A 17718-nucleotide genomic window follows, 5' to 3' on the forward strand; every position below is an offset into this window, starting at 1 on the left:
AAGATAAAAATAAATAAAAAATTATGTGTCACGATTTTAATTTTTTAATTTAAAAAAAATGTGATTTATAAAATTGTGAATAATGATTTCTTTTGTTATACAAATCGTAAGTAACGATTTGTATTATGCATCACATTTATAAAATACACTTATTTTAATTCATACCAACATATTACACGATTTTATCCATCATATAAAAAATAATTAACTCTTATATGCTTATTGTTGGAAGATTTTGAGTGGATATTTGACCTAAGAATGATAGGGTTGCAGAGGTAGATACTATACACTATTGTCTTTTCTATTCAGTGTTGTGACTATAGTAATAGTGATTATATAAAGTTGTGTTTGTTTATAAAGACAGAATATTAAAATAAAAATTTAAAAATATAAAATTATATTTAACAGATAAAATATAAATAAAAATATTATATTATTTTAATAAAAAATATTAAAATATTAAAAAAATATTTTTTATTATTTTTATTTTTTATTTTTTAAATAAAAAAATAAAAATAAATTAAATTTTTAACATTTATTTTAATTTATTATCAAATAAAAATATAAAAACATTAATTTTTGTGTCTTTATTTTTTATATCAATGTCTTGTCTCGTCTTTCAGAACCAAACGCAACCATATAAAATGCAAGTTGCAAGCATGGCCTAATTAAGCTCCCTCTCTCTCGCTCATGTGTTGTGAGTGTATCTTATTATTATAATCATAATTATTAAGGTACATACACAACCATATATATATGTACTAGCTAGTAGTATTTATATTCCACACCCTTGAATACATACATTTGCCTTCATAGATGATGAGGATGGCAGCAATGTTGTTCTATATGATGGTGTTTGCAACAATATGTTCATCATCATCATCCATGGCAATAACAAGAGAGCAAGAAGAAGATAGAATAAGAGAGCTTCCGGGTCAGCCACGTGTCGGATTCTCACAGTTCTCAGGATATGTAAGTGTAAACAAGAAACATGGTAGAGCACTCTTCTACTGGCTCACTCAGTCTCCCTCTTCTCCCAACAACAAACCTCTTCTTCTCTGGCTCAATGGAGGTACATAAATATCTCCTTAATTCTCACTTTGCTTCTTCAATTTCATTAACATGGCGAAAACTCAAGTGAAGTCGACTTCACGTGAAGTTGATATCTGAGAGTTGTTAGATAATTTGACTGATTTGACTAAATTTTCATCCAACGGCTCTCAGGTATCAACTTCACGTGAAGTCGACTTCACCTAAATTTTTACTCATTAACATGGATATCATTTAAAGATAGAAACTCACGTACAGTTATGTTCATATGAAGTTGATAGTTAAGAATCGTTAGATGATTTGATATATTTGATTGAATTAAAATCTAACAATTCTTAACTATCAACTTCACATGAAGACAACTGTACGTGAATTCTTACTTGAAAATTTAAGACAATTATTTAACGATTAAGACAATTGCATGTAAGTTTTATTTTATGTATATCAAATTTTATTAAATTAAATATTATTTAATGTTAATTTAAGTATTTTATTGTAAATGCTATGCTACAGAACTTGGCAACCATGTTTGTTGAATCAAATGACACCATATGCAAGTTATAACAACTAAGCAACCATATGATAATAGTAATTAAATAATTTGAATTCAATGAATTGAATGGTGAATAATGTGAGTAAGCCAGGCTGAAGCACATGTATGTATCAATGTATGTATGTATATATCGTTGACCGTTGACTTCTCTATCTGCTCTGGCGCACTTTGAGTTAATGTGCACTGTTCCCTGCTAACATGCACCGCCACTGAACTATTATTTATTTATTTATTCCTTCTATTCTATTCTATTCTATTCCTGATGTTTATATTCCTCTATTTGGAAGAATCTCATCTCATTTCCGTTAAAGTCCAAACAAATAATTTATTAACTCTTTTTGTATTATTATTTGTCTTAGAAAGCAGAAACAAACAATGAACAATACAATGGTAGTAATGAGAATTGAACTATCTTTTCCATTTTGTCCCTACAAAAAAGATGCTCATCCATATACTCTCATTCACTTGTTAATTATAATCATGATAACAACTTGCTCATATAACATTGAAAAAAAGAAATCCATCAAGAGAATTGTAAGGTAAAACAGTAAATAGTTAATTGAATTTAATTCTGATATACATTCAATTACATAATATCACATCAGTAAAAATAATTATCTTTTATATTGATTATATGAATAGTCATCTGAAAAAAACGAATGTGATTGCACGGCTGTGTAAAATGCTTTACACGGTTAATGTATCAAAATTTAAGAGCGATTAAACTCTTACTTTTTCACTTTAGAGGAACTTATCCGAAATTAGAATATTTTGTGTTACTGGATCAGGACCTGGTTGTTCATCAGTAGCATATGGGGCATCAGAGGAAATTGGACCATTCAGGATAAACAAAACTGGTTCTTCTTTATATCTTAACAGATTTGCTTGGAACACAGGTAAATACTAAATATATAATAAAGGGTAATGACATTTAATTATATTATTTTCACAATAGCCTTAATTAACTAATTAACTTGGTTCTGCATGCATTGTTCAGAAGCAAATATTCTGTTTCTTGAATCACCTGCTGGTGTTGGTTTTTCATACACAAATACCAGCTCTGATCTCCTAACTTCTGGGGACAATAGGACAGGTAACTTTGTCCAATATAATTGTATGTCGCCGTCGCCGTCGTCGTCAACTTTTTCTAGATTCTATGTCACTAATTATGATGAAATAAATTCCAATTCTGTAACAGCTCAGGATGCACTGATTTTTCTAGTTAAATGGATGTCAAGATTCCCACAGTATAAATATAGGGACTTTTACATTGCTGGGGAGAGTTATGCAGGTACATGAAAAATAGTTATGATTCTTGATTCATATATATATATATATATATATATAGATAGAAGCTAGCTAACAATGCTTTACTATGCTCTCTGTTCAGGTCATTATGTGCCTCAGTTGGCTAAGAAAATCTATGATTATAATAAAGAACATCCCAACATTATTAATCTCAAAGGGTTCATTGTAAGTCAAATTTTATATTTCATTTTTTAAGTATTATTTATTTATATACTTGGCATTGAACATGAAAACTATAGGTGGGAAATGCTGTGACTGATAACTACTATGATAGCATTGGAACTGTGACATATTGGTGGAGCCATTCAATGATATCAGATCATTCATACAAATCTATCATCAAACATTGTGATTTCAAAGCACAGAACACTTCTCAAGAATGTAATGATGCTGTGAACTATGCAGTCAACAATGAATTTGGAAACATTGATCAATACAGTATCTATACTCCTACATGCCCAGCATCACAAAACAGCAATCTTAGGCGCATAAGGCTAAAGACTACAATGTTTCATATGATTTCTGGCTATGATCCTTGTACTGAAAATTATGCAGAGAAATATTATAATCTTCCTCAAGTGCAGAAAGCAATGCATGCAAATGTTACCAACATTCCTTACAAATGGACTGCTTGCAGGTCTCTTTATTTGACTTTACATTTTCACATATGAGAATCAAACTTCAAACCTTCTAAGTTTTCTAAATTATACACCTTTTGTTGATCCAACAGTGATGTGCTCCTGAAAAATTGGAAGGATTCTGAATTTTCTATATTGCCCATATACAAAGAGTTAATTGCAGCTGGATTGAGAATATGGGTTTTCAGGTATATATATTATGGTTTAATAACTTGTACAATAAAGAGAATTAGTACAACTCATCATTTTCTTTATATTACTATATAAAATGGAATTGGAGCATTTTAAAAATGAATTTTCTGTAGGCTAACATGTTTTGCTACAATCTTCTTTCTGTCTATAATGCAGCGGGGACACAGATTCAGTGGTTCCAGTTACAGCCACAAGGTTTTCACTCAACCATCTCAACCTCACCATTAAAACTCCTTGGTATCCATGGTACTCATCAGGTGCACAGGTAAGACTTAACTTCTTTTGAAAACAAAATTTTAAATATACATATGAAAACAAAAAAAAAAGGACTAAATTTTCATTTTTGGAAATCCAGAATTTGTTAAGAGCGAAAAGCAATTTAATTTGGAGCGAAGAATTCGTTAACTTCATCGATCTTCACCTGCACTGAAAAAAAGTTTTTCGCCGCAAATGAAATGTTTGCTCCCATATATATGTCAATCACTCAATCAAAACCATTTTTGGGCATATATACCCATAATTCTTTCATATAAAACTCAGGCATAAAATTTTCACATTGATGTTTCTATGTTTTGGGGAGTTGTTTAGGTAGGTGGATGGACAGAGGTATATGATGGACTGACATTTGCAACAGTGAGAGGAGCTGGACATGAAGTACCTCTGTTTCAGCCAGAGAGAGCTCACATTCTTTTCAAGTCATTTTTGGCAGGGAAGAAGCTACCAAAGTCTTGACATGTATTACAGTGTTTAACTTAGCTGCACCTCAATGCATTCTTTAGCTAATTCTTAAGGCTAAGGCTTGTTGGAGGAAGAAAACTCTTCTTCCTTTAACCAATCAGATATCAATATTTTTTTCCATCTCATTTGCTTAAACAGATAATATACACCTACTCATTAAATTGTAACATTTCATACATTTATCACATTTTAGTTATTTTAATGCAATTCAGATTTACTTGGTGGCCATCATTATCCCATGAAATTGGAGGGTGTATCAGCCAGCATAGAATTTTCATTGGTGTTATTTTTCAAATCTTATTGCCTAAGAATTAAGATAGCTAGACATTGCATCTATATAACATCATTGAAAAAGACAAGAATATAGTGCAGATACACCATGGATAATTGATCTTTCAAAATTGAAATCATGAGAGAGTCTCAAAGACAAAAGAGAAGGACATTGAATAGCAGATCCACCATTTGAAATTATATCCGGGCTTAGATGAATACTAAACAAGATTGCAAATTCACAAATTACAATAATTGTAAAATGACAAATAAGCATTCTTCTGAGTGAGATAGTTGTGGACAAAATTGAGGTTCATGTCATAATCATCACTTCAATCCTTCATTAAGTCCTGGTGGCATTCCTAGGCTCTGTGCAAGATCACTCATCCTCTCCTTCATGGCCTGCAATCATAATAAGCAAGAGCATAGTTTCCCACTTCAGTAAACAACAAATGCAAATGAGTTTCCATTCATCCTTTTTAAAATAGAGATTTTCACCTGGACACTCTTTTGGTGTGCATCCTTATATGCCTCAGTGACTAAAAGGGATACTTTCTGCAACACAAGGATTTTTTTTTAATAAATACATGAGAACTTAAGGTCATACTTAACTAGAATAGATTTTTTTTTAATTCTTTCCAAATTCATATATTTGGGTCATAGCCTACCAATTTCTTAAATATTCTTCATGTAAGCTACAGAAAACAATAAACAATTTACATATAGAATGACTTCATATTTGTTTTTACTTTTAAAATATTGATTCCTATTTCACCACATAGTCATGAAAGAAATATGCCACTGTTGAATATAATTTGACAGCGGAAAGGAAACAAAATTGTAAATCAATTAATTCTTACTTCTGCTCCCAATTCCATAGCAGCTTCAGTAATTTCAGTTCGAACAGGTTGCTGATTCCCCGATAGTGTTACCTAAAAATTAAACTTCATTAAAAGGCAAGTTAACAAATGAAAACATACTTGCAGGTTATTTCAACTGCACTGTGTGTGTGTGTGTGTGCGAGAGAGAGAGAGAGAGAGAGAGAGACCAAGTGTCATACCTTTATCAACTCACCCTCACAATAACCATCAAACTCTGCTCTGTATAATTTAACAAAGACACAAAAGTCTATGGTGAATAAGTTTTTTATGATTCAAAACAGATGGAAAAGTTATACTTGTTTAGGAGGAAAGCCATACGCAGCAAGTTCTTTCTGCACTCGCACTGCTTCAACCTGGACAACCATTTGCGCCTTCTTCACAGTCTCGTATAGATTTTGCATGTTTCCAAAAATTCCTGCCTAAAAGCAATCCACCATAATGTAAAGCCCATAAATTTTGCATATCAGGATTGGTCAGAGCAGACTTACAAAAATACACAACATACTAAACAAAAGAAAATAGTCAAAATACTGTCTCTGCAATTTTTTAATTCAATAGAGATTTGAAAAGTGTAAAAGTAAAGCGTGTTAATTAGTCTACATGCACACGGCGAGAAGAAGCAAGCCCATACCACTCGGAATTTACTTCATGGTACAACGAAAGCCATCAAACTTATCTAAAATCCAATTTTCAATAAGACTATTCAGAACAAGGTTTTTTAATTGTTTACCCTAGAATTATTTTTCGGGCCTCCCTCTAACCCTTAGTCAAATATTTCTTACCGGAGCCCCTACCGGTCCTCTACTCTTTTCACATTCTCAAACCACCTTAGTTGAGTCACCATATTATCCTCCTAAGATGGTGATACACCTCCTTCATCTTGGTTGTAGTTTTCTCTGTCCTCGTTCATGTCAACATTCTCATCTCCACTACACTTATTTTTTGCCACTCCCTAATATTCACTACTACATAAACAATGGCCTTTTTCTAAGTGAATTCCTGTCCATTTCTGTTCATCGAGAGTTAAACAGCTTAAAGTATAATTGTACAAGCCACGAGGTTAACTTGTGCACTCATGAAATGGTTAAAAACTTTGGGACAGTGATGCATCTACAAGACTAACCATCAAAGCATATGACTTTTCTGAAAGTTCCGGGGTAAACATAACAACACATTCATATCTCCCAATTTCAAAGTTACTAGCCTAGTTAACATGATGAAAATTAAACAAGAAAGAAAAGCCCATTATGCTTTCGTCATATGAACATGTCCATGTGGCCAGTTGGCAACTAGTTAATAATCATTATCTTGATTTCAGCATGTGAATGGCAAAAAATGTAAACAGATAAGTAAATTGGGAAATATGGACCAAAGAGCAAAATTTGTCGCCCTGCGCGTGTTCACATTTAACATCGACAGCAAGAGAAACCTAAATTGGCTAACCAGACTTTTCTGAAAGTTCCGGGGTAAACATAACAACAGCATTTATATCTCCCAATTTCAAAGTTACTAGCCTAGTTAACATGATGAAAATTAAACAAGGAAGAAAGAAAAAGCCCATTATGCTTTCGTCATATGAACATGTCCATGTGGGCTGTGGCCAGTTGGTAACTAGTTAATCGTTATCTTGATTTAGGCATGTGAATGGCGAAAACTGTAAACAGATAAGTAAATTGGGAAATATGGATCAAAAAGCAAAATTTGTCGCCCTGCGCGTGTTCACATTTAAGATCGGCAGTAAGAGAAACCCAAATTGGCTAACCTTAGAAGGTGCGTCGTCACTTTTATCGTCGTTTTCCTTTTTTCCTCCAAATAAGGCATACACTCGGAAGTTTCTACTAGCAGGTCCAACCCTTTGCCGACCGGACCAACATAGTATCTTCGTGTTAAGTATATTTGCATTGGAGTTTAATTTACCTATAGAACAGCAATTGGTGAAAAACTTTCATAAGAACTCAAAATTTTTCACAATTTAAAGCATACATGATACATAGATTCAAGCTAAAACCACCTTGTCAATTTTGCCCATTGTTCCCTACTTTGTTTACAGTCTAATTCTAAACTATCTATTACAAAATGTGAGCATATTTTCCAAAAATTAGGTCACACTTCAAATCTCTTATTCATAAAACTAAGAACATTTCCAGCTTTCAATTACTTGGAATAATAATAGTCCGAGCCAATCTATGATAAACCAACAATTCAATATGGAATTAATTTTCAGCAGAATTACAAAAAGAAATGGCCTTTGGGGCAATATTTAGAAACGCTTCAAGTGGACACAGATACTTAATGCAAGAAAAGAAACCCTAAAAACTAAGCAATTGGTGGTAAACTAGTGTGTCATACTCAAACCAGGGAAAGGTCCCACGTAACAAGATAAAGCGAAAAAAGTTTCAAGCTTTAACGAATTTGGAAGCAACCGGAATGAAAACGAACAGAAGGGAAGACTTACATGGTGCAGCTGATAAAGGGGAAAACTTTTTGCGTCCATTAGGTGCGTGTATGTTTGATAAATGAGCAGTTAGGGAAACTGTTGATGCCATTGGTTCCCCAGATTAACTTGAATTGTGGGTTTTGAACAAGATACGATACGATACGATTATTTTGTTTTTCTTTTGTAAGATGAGTGACGGAGTGATATTGGATAAACGGGATTTTTTTTCCCCTTCTATTTATTGGGTGCTGGACAGTGAAATACAATAGTATCTCCTTTTTTTTCTGTTGACACCCAAAAAAAAAATTTTTTTTTTCTCTTTTTTTTTTTTCAATTAACACGACACAAAACGAGTTAAGTTTTAAAGTAGTTTCTGAAGTTTGTACTCGATGTTTAAAGTGGTTCTTTAAGTTAATAGTTACTCAATTTTATCCTCGAAGTTACATTCCGGAGCTTATAGTAGTCCCTCAGACAATTTTCGTCTATCACTAGTTGTCAGAAAGTTGAGGTGGACTAGTTTCTGCCACATGGTAAACGAAACTTTTTTGTTTGCAATTTAGTCTCTTTCCCCTTTTAAAACCCTAATCCACAATTTTTATTTCCTGAATTCTCTTCCTTGTTATCTTCTTCTTCAATCTCATTTTCTCCTCTCACTTAGGGTTGTCAAAATGGGCCAAACCTATTTTGCCAGCCCGTTTATCCATTTAAATGGGCGAGCTTTGTCTCCAAAATTAAATCCGTTTAAATTTCGGACTAAACGGGCTGATCCAATTAACCCGCAAAAAATGACGGGTTAAACCGCAGGCTAAACGTGTGACCTGTTTAATTTTTTTTAAAGTAACACTTTTAGTCGATATTTTTCTCGATCCGACCCGAAAATCCGATCCATCAACTAAAAAAAATATTATTTTTAAAAGATTTTTTACCTAAAAATAATATTTTTTGTCAAAATATTTTTTAAAAAATAAAATAAAAAGATAAACGGGCTAGCCCGTTTAACTCACGGACTGACCATAAACGGTCTGGGCTGAAAAATTATGGCCCGCGAATAAAGCGGGTTTAAATGGTCCAGCCCATTTAACCCATGGGTTTAATGGGCCGGACTAGCCTGTTTGACAGTCATACTCTCACTCTTTGAAATCGAATCATCAATTATCTCTATTATATAATTTGTATTCCAACTCATCAGTCATCACCATTACCATCCTTATCTTCCTCATCCTTGCTAAATTCCTCATCATCACTCAAAATGTACCTCGATCCTTCAAGCCCCATCTCTCTGTCAATCTCCTCCAACAAGTCCATCACTGACATCATCATTGGCTGCGCTGCCTCATCTTCCTCTCTCTCTCTCTCCAGCAACTTTCTCGGCAGCAGCCGCCTCTCTTGATGATAGTGTTCTATTGCCATCCACATGTGAATCGTCCTCATCAACCTACTCTCCGTCATTGAAGTTGTCCAGAACATCACCACATGCCCCTTCCAGAACGGCTCTGACACCATGTCGGAGGAGTTTCGTCGCGAAAGTTGAGGCCGGAGTAGCACGCTACTGGCAGGGCTGGCTCTGTGGGGTCACCGGCGGTGAATGTGACCTTGGACGAGGAGCTGTAGCAAGTGGAACTCCGGCGGGAGAAGGTGGCCTTGGCTGCAAGTGAAGGGGGAGGAAATGTTGGAACTTCATCAATGTTATCGTTGTTGTCAGCCATATGGTGGTGGTGGAGGTGAGTTGAATCATTGTCGTTGGAGATGGATTGAAAGTGTTTGAGAGAGTTGGAACATTGTGTGTTATAAACTGATTGGTATTGGATTTCATTTTATCTTGTTATGAAATGATGTTTTTTTTTTCCTTATCTTTGGTACTGTAATAGTTGAAGGTACCAATTGAAAAGTTTATACTGTGATTTACTATGTTTTGATGATAATAACTATTGGTGTTTTACATTGTTGTTGTATCGATGATTGGATTTGAAAGAGTGATAGTAGATAATCGGGTTGAAGAAAAAGAAAACGAGGAAGAGAATTCAGGAAACAAAAATTGAGAATTAGGGATTTAAAAGGGAAATAGACCACATTGCAAATAAAAAAAGTTTCATTTGCCACGTCAATAAGCTGTTGGCGTGCCAGCGTGGCCGACCTTACTCGGTCAGGGCTTGTTTGGGATAACCTGCACAACCCAAACTATGATTAAATGTCATACCGAGTGGGATAAATGATAAATTTAGGTTCAAACAGACCTGCTTAGGCTGGTCAGACATTTTTTTATGAGTAAATTACCATTTATATCCATAAAAGTTGAAAATGTTGATATATCTATCCATAGAAGATGAAAATTACCATTTGTACCATGAATGATTGGCTTTTGCAAGCAAAATTACCGAAACCCTAAATAATTAAATAAAATTTCTAAATTACCATCTAATTCCACCACTACACTAGCGCTCATCCTGCATTCACCACCACTGCCTTCTTTTTCATAGTCACCATCGCCACCACCAACACATTAGAATTTTTTATTTTAAATTCAATCACATCAAATTCTTCAAATTCAACAACAACCACAAAAAATTCAGATTTTTTTGGAAAAAAAAGAATAAAAACATTCGTCAAGTTTAAGGACAAAGAGATGAGCGAGATACAGAGAGAAGCAGAGGCAGCAAGGTCCATGCTTCGCCACTACAATCGCCGATTGAGAGACACTGCTATTGCTAGACCTAATGACCCTTCTTGTTCTCTTTCACAACAAAGGCAGAGTTATGCCAGAACATGGAGAAGGTGGTTGCAGTAGTAGCGACGTAAGGAAGGGAGTAGCTTGGTGGCAGACTCCTTTAGTCGCGACGAAAACCACTGCGAAAAAATCTCTGTCATTTCCATCTCCTCACGATCTTCAGCCTACAGAGTCATGATAGAGTATGGAAAAGGTGGTTGCAGCAGCAACGACGTAGAGAGGAAAGCAACTCGGTAGCGGCCTCCTTCAGCCGCGACGGAAACCCTGTGGGTGGGAGCACCTCTGTCATTACCATCTCCTCGCGATCTTCATTTTCCTCTCTCTCTCTCTCTCTCTCTCTCTCTCTCTCTCTCTCTCTCTCTCTCTCTCTCTCTCTCTCTCTCTCTCTCTCTCTCTCTCTCTCTCTCTCTCTCTCTCTCTCTCTCTCTCTCTCTCTCTCTCTCTCCCTCCTCGGGTTCAACACCCCTGCCTCAATTCCTCGTCAACCCATGACGATGACAATGGCAATAGAGGTTTTCTGCGCCTTCGTCTCTTCCTTCCCTCTCCTCTTTTGATTTTTCTCCTTTCTCCGAGTGAATGATTGAAAAACAAATTGGAGTAAAAGATTTTAGCTTTAGTTGAGTTGTGACACAAGAAGAGTGCTATAGCCTATAGACGAAGAATTGAAGAGGATGAGACTCACCAAGGATAGTTTAGAAAATTTATTTAATTATTTAAGATTTAGATAATTTTACTTGCTACAAATGATAATTTTCATCTTCTAAAATATCTTGCTTTTTACTCTTTTCTCACAATTTGTTAATCTTCTCTACTAATTACTTAGGTTCCTACTATTTTACTGTTTCTATCTATATCAAGAGTCTTATAAGAAGAGTAATGAAATCTACGCGAGACATCTTTAAAAAATTAATTATTTTTTATTTTATCGTAGAAATTTATCAATCTAACTTAAAAATATTTTAAAATATGTACTGTTTTATTACATTTTCTATTATTATTTTAGAATATCTATCGCTTAAAAATGTATTATTATCCTAAATGTGTTTTTTATATAATTTTTTTTATCTAAAATTACTTGTTTATACTTAGGTTCCTACCGTTTTATCTTATAAGAAGAGTAATGAAATTTACGTAAGACATTTTTAAAAAACTAATTATTACTTATTTTATCGTAGAAATTTATCAATCCAACTTAAAAATATTTTAAAATACGTACTGTCTTATTACATTTTCTATTATTATTTTAAAATAGTTATCGCTTAAAAATTTATTATTACCTTAAATGTGTTTTCGATATGATTTTTTTTATCTAAACTTACCTGTTTATAAGTATTTCTTATTTTTAATTTTATTTTTTATATTTATTACCTCAATTACTTATAATAATCTAGTATATGAAAATTTCTTTTATAGTATAAATCTAAAGAACACGTATTGAACCAAAAAAAAAAAGGGGAGGAAATACATGTTATTTGTATATAAATAGGTTAGTGAAAAAATGTACTAAAAGAGTAAGAGTCTTAAACTCTAGTTACATTATCATTAATAGACTTGTAATAATATTATAACATTATTGTACAATTCTTTATCACTAACACAATTTTATTGACCGGTAGTTTTTTTTTTTTTTAAATATACAAGTACTCAGCATGGGGCTAATTTTTTTTTTATATTGAATTATTATTGATGTTTTTCATTAATATTATGATGTTTTGGTGTAATACAGTGATATAGGATAAAAAAAATTGTGAGTAATAATTTCAAATAAAACAAAAAATTAAAAAAAATTAATAGAAATCGTGAATTACGATTTCAAATAAGACAAAAAAAAGAAATCGTAAGTCACGATTTTAATTTTTTAATTTAACAAAAATGTGATTTATGAAATTGTGAATAACAATTTCTTTTATTTTTTTTTTACCAAAGATAAGAGACTCGAACCCGCAACTTCTTAATTGAATATGAGGAGACTATGCCATTTGAGCTGTTACTAATTAGTAACAATTTCTTTTATTATGCAAATCATAAGTAACCATTTGTATTGTGCATCACACTTATAAAATACACCCATTTTAAGGCATACCACCTTAATACACCCTTTCATCCATCATATAAAAAATAATTAACTCCCCAACATGGAAGTCAAGCTTTTCTTAAATTCTGCAAAGAAAAGCAAACCAGCCAATTGGATAAGTATATGACATAAATGATGTTTATAATGATATCACAGTAGATTTTGAAGCTGGATTTGAGCTTCCCTTGTTGACCAATGACCATTGAATAGGACCTGAGAATACCAATTAACCAATTAACCAAAGAGAATACCAATTAACCAACCATGGTACATCACAACCAATGCCAATTCCAAATTAACACAACCTCTGCTTAAAGAAAATGAAATGAACTTTAATTTCAGTACTAGTAGTAATTGCAAAGAGATAGGGGTCCCCATTAAGCAGATGGACTTGGACTCTTCTCTTATTTATTCATTCATTACACCCTTCACAGGAAGAGAGAGAGAGAGATGAGTGAAACAATCAAACAAGTGACCGACAATTGATTTAAAAAAAATAAATAAATAATAGGCTCCAACATCAAGAGGCACCTTAACTAGCAGCTTTATGTTTTTTAACCTTAACTGCTGTTCTGAGTTCACATACCAGAATCTGTCTATTATTTTACAATACAATATAGCAGTATAGGACTCTGCCAAAGCCTTTACCATACCCATGGCTATGGTGGGTAGAAAGAAGTATGGTTTGGTTTTGATTGGCTTCACGTTTTGTACCACTACCACACCCACCCCCACATGAGGTTAAGACTTAAGAGTAAGAAACACCAACCAAATTGCCCCCACCATACATCATTGCATTCCATAAGCCATTAGTTTTTTCAAGAGAATGGTGAATGCTGATGGAGCTTTCAATTAACAGTAATATCAGTAGCGGCAATTAGGTATAGCTAGCCTGTTCTCACTCTTACTCCTCACAAAGTAGGTGCTGCTAGCATGGCATGGCATGCCATAGCATCTTTCCAATTCCATTCACCAACATGGTGCAGCACATTTATTATAATATATTAAGAGATATAAGTAATAAGATAGTGACTGAGATTCAGGTAATCAGGTTCATATAGCTGTGTTATTACTAAAATACCAAATCCACCCATTCACATACTTTAAAATGTGGGGGCAAATTTGGTCATTAGCCTCTATCTATATCCCTCCTTTTCCGGATCACTACCACAAAATAATGGAGCAACTGCCAAAATGTCTTCCATCATTTTTTCTTCTTTACTTGATCCACTTCATCATGAAAAGAAGGCATATTGGTTTTTTATGAGGGTGGGAAAAGCAGGGAAAAAGGGTAAGCAGGTAAATGCACATTTTCCACATATAAATATAGAATATGATAGGGTGAAGTGAAAGGCATCTTTGTTAATCATTCATAAAGGCCACCACCATGAGAGTTTCAATTCACAGACCAAACAAAGCACTCATAATTCAAACCCTACAAAAGCCTAAAAATAAGGTTCTAACCAACTAACAACTGCTACAGAATAAGCAGAGAAAAACAGCATCATCCCCATTTATTTTTGCCAATTTTCATTTTACCTCATCATCCTTTTTTTTTTCTTTTAATTATTTCTTCCAGCCCCCTAATCTTTAATTTCTTCAAATTTTCTTTCTTTCTTTCTCTTTCTATCTATCTCTGTCTGACCCATTCCTCATGTCTTTCTCTCTCTACACAGAGGCCAACAACAACAAATGAGAGAAGAAACATGGAAACTCCACGCATCCACCTCTCTCCCATCAAAAACACAAACTTTCTCTCTCATCAATGGCCCAGCTGGACCAAAATTTATGTTTTGGAAAAAAAAAAAACATAAAAACAAATAAAGAAAGAGAGAAAGAATGAGAAAACAAAAGGAGAAAGGAAAAGAAAGAGAAGTTTAGATGTGTTCAAATGTCCTCCAACCAAACCCACCTTACACAATACAACATGGCTTTCTTTCTTTCTCACTCACACACTCAACTCTTTCTCTCTCATCAAACTATGTTCCCCGAATTGCCCTTCTGCAAGACCCCAAAAAAATCCCATCTTCATCACTGGTCTTCCAAAAGATCAATTTTTTTTTCACCGAGTTATGTGGGCTTTTTGGGGTTCTTTGTCTTGGTCAGAGATTTTCACAGAGAAAACAGGGAAAGCGAGAACCTTCTTACCTGTTCCCACCCTCTTCTCTCTTGTGCCTCTTTCCCATCTTTCTCTTTCTTTTGCCCTCTTTTCTTCTTCTTCATCTTCTCTCTCCTTTTTCTTTCTCTGTCCATCATCATCTTCATTATCACCCACCACCGCCCCTATCTTCTTTCTCTCTTCCTGCTTTTCATCTTTGGTTTGTAGCTGTTTCTCGGTCTTCTCTTCCTTGATCTGATGAAGAAGATGAAAGGGGTTGTTGTACCTATGGAGTCTTCTCGTTATGATGTGTTTCAGGATCAGAGGACCAGGTTGAGGCATCAGAGTCTCTTGCAGGACTATGAGGACCTGCAAAAGGTGACATCTTTTCCTTTAACCTTTCCCAAAAATTGGAAATTTAAATTGTGGGTTTTCGTTGGATCTGGTGTTTCGTTTGGTATCCTTGTGTGGCCTTTGGTTAATTTAGGTTTAGGGTGGTTTTGTGTTGGGAATTTTAGGTTTTTGTTGGAGGGAACATTAAAAGGAACCATTTATCTATCTTGTGTTATTGATTTTGCTTGTTTGAATAATTTGTTTAGACTAAACCTGTTTTTTATGTTCTGATTTGATGGGGTTATGTGTTTTTAACTTGATATATATATATCTTAGTTTGGTTACCCCCTCCTTCAAATTCCTACAAAACAAAGATTTTTGGTATACTTAGTCTTTGATTCCCATATGCAAAAATTCAGAGTATTTTTGTAAAGTGTAAAAATGTAAAACAGTCTTATGTAGCAGTATGTTCTTGTCTCATTCCTTAAAGCTATTGGAACATGTTCATTTTCTTCCCCGTTGGTTTTTTTTTTCTTTTTTTTTTTTTTGGGTTGGGGTGGTCCTTAAGCTTAATTTGCTTTCGTTTTGTTTGATCAAATACCATGTTTTTCCATATGGACTTTGAGCTTACATAATCTTGACCTTATTAATTGTTTACTGGTTTCCTCTTTTTGAAACTTTATTTGCTTAATTTTGTCAAAATAATTTAGATAGTTGTTGTGTTTGTTTTTCACCTTTTCTCATGCTAGTCTCTTTTTTAATTGCCCTAGAAGATTTATTTTTCATAGAATAATCTTGAAAACTTTCTTGTAAAATTGTTCTCATACATAGTATATTCTTAATATGTTCAGGACACAGAAGCTATGAAGAGGAAATTGGAGGCCACAAAACAGAAAAAATTGATACTATCAGCTGAAGTCCGGTAATGTGTTGTATTGCCTCTGAGTGGTAGTGGTTTTTCATTTCTTGCAGTTTTGTATATATACTCAGCAACAACACTCTTGCAATTGCAGCTTTTTGAGGAAACGTTACAAATACTTACTGAAGAACCCTTCACCAAAGCCTCAACAAAAGCAAGTAGTTTTGCAGACACAAAAGGTCAAAATGCAAGCTCCAGTTATCCCTAAGGGAAGGAATTACAATAGGAAGGAATCCACTTCGCGTCTCGCAAATGCTTCTCCGATGAACCCGAAAGAAAGGGTTTCCAACGGGGTTGAAGTCTCATTGCCAAAAACTTGCCATGTGTTTGATTTGAACCAGAATGCTAGGACTTTAAGTAGAAAAGTTGCTTCTTTCCACACTCCTGCAACTGCGCCGGTGCTTGACTTGAATCATAAAGATAGGATTCACAATGGGAAGGAAGCCTCCAAGAAGAATATAACTCCATTTTTCGACCTGAACCAAATTTCGGTAACTAATTTGCACATGCTTTGTTTAAGTTATAAGTCCCCTTCCATGTTTGATTCTTGCAGACTAATAGTTTCATTTTTTTTCCCTCTTTTAATGATGTGCAGAGAGAAGAGGAGGAATTACAGGGCAACAGTGAGCCCATGATAATTGAAGAACCAAAGAGAAGTACGCAACGAGTTGTAGGCGACGAGCAGCAGAATGATATCATGCTTTCAGCCTGTAGAAACATTGGGGACGGATCGAACAGAACAGGGAAGAGGAAGATTTCATGGCAAGACCAGGTGGCATTAAGGGTTTGATCTTAAGAATAATAATGCTAGGCTGAATTCCTACCCTTTGGAATGTTTAGTCTTCCTTTATATGTAGCATATTTCGTTACATTCAACAAAAAAAACATTTCTAGTTTTATGCTTCATTTTGTAAAGATAAAAGATAGCATACAGGATCATGTGTTAAAATATATATATATAATATTAGATGAAATGGAGAATTTATTCTCAGAAATCATTCTTCACTCTTCACATTGCAAATAGACCAAGACTGGATTTGGAATCACTTGGTGTGTAAATGGTGTTTTTAAGCACTTAAAACTGATCCTTTGGGTAATTTTTAAAGTAATGGCAGTACTTACAAAGTAGAGAGTTACAGCAGATACATGATGGGGATTTTAAGCAATTACTGAACTTGAAAATAAACAATGTGAGAGATTACCATCTCATTGTTTGTATCTTTATCTCATTGTTTCTGTCATTTCTAGTTCAGATAAGAAGTTATTTCTCAAATTAAATTCTACCCTAGTAACAGTCTTGGTCTCAGACTCTGAGTGTTACATAGGATTTTCCGGATCAGTATGCTAACAAAGTGCCTTAGCTTAATTGGATGCAATATCTATACAAAATAAAGAAAGGCTATGATGTTGGCGTTTAGGCACAATCATGAAGTTGCTTAGAAATCCCGGAATAGCATGGCTTGTTCACATGGCTGAGTTAGCATTTAGAACACTTTGGAATT

At 34.1% G+C, this 17718-nt stretch overlaps 3 protein-coding genes and 1 pseudogene across 3 annotated transcripts; 2 read left to right on the forward strand and 2 right to left on the reverse strand.

Moving 5' to 3' along the window:
* Positions 1 to 655: 655 nt before the first annotated feature.
* BRS1 (alpha/beta-Hydrolases superfamily protein) lies at positions 656 to 4707 on the forward strand. The gene is made up of 9 exons (XM_088502244.1): positions 656 to 1072; positions 2392 to 2499; positions 2601 to 2696; positions 2802 to 2894; positions 2994 to 3076; positions 3151 to 3548; positions 3642 to 3737; positions 3898 to 4006; positions 4330 to 4707. The coding sequence occupies exons 1-9, from the start codon at positions 817 to 819 to the stop codon at positions 4471 to 4473; spliced, it is 1383 nt and encodes a 460-aa protein (XP_088358370.1). The 5' UTR covers positions 656 to 816; the 3' UTR covers positions 4474 to 4707.
* A 152-nt stretch (positions 4708 to 4859) lies between these two features.
* Positions 4860 to 8286, reverse strand: LOC107641308 (Putative BCR, YbaB family COG0718). The gene is made up of 7 exons (XM_016344806.3): positions 8086 to 8286; positions 7393 to 7547; positions 5949 to 6049; positions 5810 to 5849; positions 5610 to 5681; positions 5248 to 5304; positions 4860 to 5151 (listed from the first exon to the last, which is right to left on the reverse strand). Exons 1-7 carry the CDS (start codon positions 8174 to 8176, stop codon positions 5077 to 5079), a joined length of 591 nt encoding a protein of 196 aa, XP_016200292.1. The 5' UTR covers positions 8177 to 8286; the 3' UTR covers positions 4860 to 5076.
* A 966-nt stretch (positions 8287 to 9252) lies between these two features.
* LOC148578875 (uncharacterized) lies at positions 9253 to 9773 on the reverse strand (annotated as a pseudogene).
* Positions 9774 to 14661: 4888 nt separating this feature from the next.
* Positions 14662 to 17211, forward strand: LOC107641321 (uncharacterized). The gene is made up of 4 exons (XM_016344819.3): positions 14662 to 15342; positions 16149 to 16219; positions 16311 to 16707; positions 16812 to 17211. The coding sequence occupies exons 1-4, from the start codon at positions 15223 to 15225 to the stop codon at positions 17004 to 17006; spliced, it is 783 nt and encodes a 260-aa protein (XP_016200305.1). The 5' UTR covers positions 14662 to 15222; the 3' UTR covers positions 17007 to 17211.
* The last annotated feature ends 507 nt before the right edge of the window (positions 17212 to 17718 follow it).

Source organism: Arachis ipaensis, chromosome B1 (genome assembly GCF_059453495.1).
Source record: "Arachis ipaensis isolate K30076 ecotype BB chromosome B1, ASM5945349v1, whole genome shotgun sequence".
NCBI classification, from domain to species: Eukaryota; Viridiplantae; Streptophyta; class Magnoliopsida; order Fabales; family Fabaceae; genus Arachis; species Arachis ipaensis.

What these genes read in the sequence shown, in the direction of transcription:
- LOC107641321 (XM_016344819.3), top strand. Translation starts at nt 15,223, where the DNA reads ATGAAGAAGATGAAAGGGGTTGTTGTACCTATGGAGTCTTCTCGTTAT. An exon ending in ATACTATCAGCTGAAGTCCG is followed by an intron (nt 16,220 to 16,310) that starts GTAATGTGTTGT and finishes TTGCAATTGCAG; the next exon opens with CTTTTTGAGGAAACGTTACA. An exon ending in TCGACCTGAACCAAATTTCG is followed by an intron (nt 16,708 to 16,811) that starts GTAACTAATTTG and finishes AATGATGTGCAG; the next exon opens with AGAGAAGAGGAGGAATTACA.
- BRS1 (XM_088502244.1), top strand. Translation starts at nt 817, where the DNA reads ATGATGAGGATGGCAGCAATGTTGTTCTATATGATGGTGTTTGCAACA. An exon ending in TACAAATGGACTGCTTGCAG is followed by an intron (nt 3,549 to 3,641) that starts GTCTCTTTATTT and finishes TTGATCCAACAG; the next exon opens with TGATGTGCTCCTGAAAAATT. An exon ending in GGTACTCATCAGGTGCACAG is followed by an intron (nt 4,007 to 4,329) that starts GTAAGACTTAAC and finishes GGAGTTGTTTAG; the next exon opens with GTAGGTGGATGGACAGAGGT.
- LOC107641308 (XM_016344806.3), bottom strand. Translation starts at nt 8,176, where the DNA reads ATGGCATCAACAGTTTCCCTAACTGCTCATTTATCAAACATACACGCA. An exon ending in CCCTTTATCAGCTGCACCAT is followed by an intron (nt 7,548 to 8,085) that starts GTAAGTCTTCCC and finishes GCTGTTCTATAG; the next exon opens with GTAAATTAAACTCCAATGCA. An exon ending in GTGAGGGTGAGTTGATAAAG is followed by an intron (nt 5,682 to 5,809) that starts GTATGACACTTG and finishes TTTAATTTTTAG; the next exon opens with GTAACACTATCGGGGAATCA.